At 50.5% G+C, this 3,242-nt stretch overlaps 1 protein-coding gene across 1 annotated transcript in view; it reads left to right on the top strand.

Annotated features, from left to right (window-relative positions):
- The first annotated feature begins 2,741 nt into the window (after positions 1-2,741).
- The window catches only part of Gtf2a1 (general transcription factor IIA subunit 1), a 33,696-nt gene continuing 33,195 nt past the window's right edge, over positions 2,742-3,242 (top strand). The window contains exon 1 of the mRNA XM_005343419.2: positions 2,742-3,186. Within this exon, the coding sequence (XP_005343476.1) occupies positions 3,157-3,186 (30 nt within the window). The 5' untranslated portion in view covers positions 2,742-3,156. The remainder of the gene's footprint in view (positions 3,187-3,242) is intronic.

Genomic DNA, 3,242 nt, shown 5'->3' with positions numbered 1-3,242 from the left:
TGCCACCACCGCCCAGCCTCCTGAGTGTGTGTGTGGGCCATCACTGCTTAACCCAAGTTCCAGAATTGTGATATAAGATCAGAAAATAACTGAAACTTGTTGACACACACACATTATGACTGAAGGGGTATTATAGCTAAACGAAGAATTAGGAACTACGTTGTAATGGAATCCATAGTGACTGTTTAGAAGTCAGATACATGGGTACTGGAGAGGGGACGAGTGTTAGGAAAACATTAATCAAGTGCCAGGCATACTGCAATAGAGACTGCACTGTTAGGGAAATGTAGAGCCTCCAGTAGTCTGATGGTACGCTCTTTTTCTACAAGACTGTTTTTATTCATGTATATACATGTGTGTGCCCCTTGTGTGCAGGCACTATATGAGCTGCAGGAGTGGTGCTTGTGCGTCTCCTGATATGGGTGCTCACATATCAGTTCTCAGTTCTCAGGAAGAGCAGCAAGTACTCTTAACTGCTGGGCCATCTCTCAAGACCTTGAAGGAATCCTTAAAAAAAAATCCAATTAGCACTGATTTCACAGAGCAGACCAACGACACAGATCTCATCAATCCTTTATGAAGGTTAACTCTGTAGGGTAGGATATTTATAGACTCTCTTCTATATTCTGTCTTCAGCATTTTTAACTGATGGGAAAACACTTGATTATGTAGTTATGAATACCACGTTGAGGGGAAAAAACTAGGTGAAAAAAGTTACTAGTATGTATGCATCGTAACATGGAGACTCATCAGGAATGGGCCTACTCGTTTTCCCAGGTGTTACCGAAATGTTAAACATGCTCAGAATGTTGACTGGATCGCAGTTTCATATACCAAGAACACTTATGTCTTGTTAATTATTTTAAAGTGCCTGTGCAGGAAACTGCTGAGCCACTAAGTGTTTAGTGGAGGGATGAGTGAGTGGCACGTGCCTTTCATCCCAGCACTAAGGAGGCAGCCCGAGGAGGATCTCTGTGGGGTCAAGGTCTACGAGCTCTCTAAGCAATCCTGGCTTTCCCGAAACCATGTAGACCCTGACTCAAAATAATTAAAGCAGAGGATAGAACTGGTGTTGAAGAAATCCCAGGGTCGGGTGAGGTGGCACAGGCCTTTAATTCCAGGAGAGGCAGACAAACCTCTGAGCCTGGTTTACAAAGTTAGTTCAGAACAGCCTTGAAAAACCTTGTCTCAAAAAACAAAACAAAAACCCCAAACCAACAACAAACAAATCCCATAGAAATCTCTCAAGAGCCGGGCGGTCCCAGCACTAGGGAGGCAGAGGCAGGCGGATCTCTGTGAGTTCGTAACCAGCCTGGTCTACAAGAGCTAGTTCCAGGACAGGCTCCAAAGCCACAGAGAAACCCTGTCTTGAAAAACAAAACAAAACAAAACAAAAAAAAAAAAAAAAAAAAAAAAAAAAAAAAAAAAAAAAAAAGAAAGAAAGAAAGAAAGAAATCTCAGGCGAGAGAGACCCTATTATGTCGTTTCTCAGTTCTTTCTAATGCCTTCCCCGAGGTCCCAGGAGACAGGCTGTATCCTTTCTTTGCTCTGCTAGTCCATATTCCATGTATCTAGCTTCACCGGCATAGAATGACGTCGTTTGCTTGATTTGCTTTTTGAATATAAACTTCATACTTCCACATTACCTTTTATTTTTTCCCAAATCCCTAGGACCAGAAAAAGTGGCACGGTAAATTCTGCCTACGGAACACAAGTCTATTACTGATGAAATACTGATGCCAAAGGTCAAACTGCTAATAAATTACACTCCAAGATACGGACACTCTGCCTGACCTCTTGTGACAGGCCAGGCAAGTGAGTGAGTCAGGGGCATGGGTTTCAGATGTGTTAGTCACTATGCGCTGGCCAATGTGCAAATCACAGTACTTTGATAACACTACAAAACGAAAGCAATAAAATTGTCGGGTAGTCCACATTCTAGTGGATGAGGTGGCCTTCTTCTTCCGTCATCTCTACCATCCGAAGCAGTACCTGAGATGGTGGAGTGGAATCTTAGGGGCTACTGTAGCCAAACCACTTTACAGCCTGAATCTGTAGAGACAAAGCTCCAAACGCCTTCAGGAGTTCTCAATTCTGGACTGAAGATAGGGTGAGCGCAAAAGCGTTCGTCTCCTTTAGACTTCTACACAATTTCGCGAGGTCTATCCTTGGCAAGAGGCGCGAACTTTCCCTTCCGCTTGACCTAAGCTCACGAATCAAAAGATGACTCCGCATTTAAAAACTGTCCCAAGCCCCAGCGCGCGGGGGCCGGCAGCCAAATCACGTGACATGCCCGCCATCCTCAAGACAGCGGGGAGCCCCTCAAACCCTCTCCGTCCCTCCAGAGAGGCTGGGTGCCCACGCGAAGCCGTGCGAGGTACCCTTGAACTCTGCGGGGGTGAACGGGGTGGCACAACGAGCAGCCTCCTCCGTCCCATCGCCCGGCCGACTCCTCCCGCCACACCAGCCCGGATCGCTTCCGCCAGTCTGCTCAGCACGTGATCACGCGAGACTTGGGGTGTGTGTGTGGAGGGGTGGGTAGGCGGCGGCGGCGCCGTATTTACTCTGGTCCCCCCCCCGCGGCCCCGCCCACCCGGCACCAGCCAGGGCGCGCTCAGCCCCGGCGCGCGTGCGCACGCGGCTCTCGCGGTGTCTCGCGCTCGGCCCCGCCCCCCGCTGCCCCCGCCCTTTCCGCCCCTCCCTCCCTCCGCCCTGTCTTTCGGCGGCGGCGGCGGCGGCAGCTCGCGCAGCTTGTTGGCTTGCTATATAAAGGGGAGAAGCAGGCGGACCGGACGGCTGGAGCTGCAGCCGGTGGCGGCAGCGGCGGCGCTGGGAGCGGTGACCGGTGTTGGTTTCCCTCCGCGGCGCCGTGTGGGGAGCGGGCGACGCCCCCTAACCCCCCGAGGGGTCGTGGCTTGTATTTTTTTTTTTCCTATTTTTGGTTTTTTTCTTTAAGGCGATTCTCGAGGCGCCGAGCCGCGGGAGGAGTGCCCCCCTCCTCCTGGTCTCCCGCCTCTCACTCCTTCGGGATCGGTTTTGTTGAGCAAATTTTGCCCCACTCTTGCGGGTGACTTGGGTCACCCTCCGGGTCTGAGAGTTCTTTTTTTTTTTTTCTTTTTTAAATCTCGTTCCCTCTTGTTTGTGTTGTGTGTGGAAATGGCGAACTCGGCAAACACAAACACCGTGGTAAGGACGTGGTGCGGTGGCCGGCGGGGGCAGCGAAGGTTCCGGCGGCGGCAGGC

The sequence above is a fragment of the Microtus ochrogaster genome, chromosome 1 (assembly GCF_000317375.1).
Source record: "Microtus ochrogaster isolate Prairie Vole_2 chromosome 1, MicOch1.0, whole genome shotgun sequence".
Classification (NCBI taxonomy): domain Eukaryota; kingdom Metazoa; phylum Chordata; class Mammalia; order Rodentia; family Cricetidae; genus Microtus; species Microtus ochrogaster.
The sequence above is the reverse complement of the archived record's forward strand: the minus strand, read 5'-3'. Positions and strand labels throughout refer to the sequence as shown.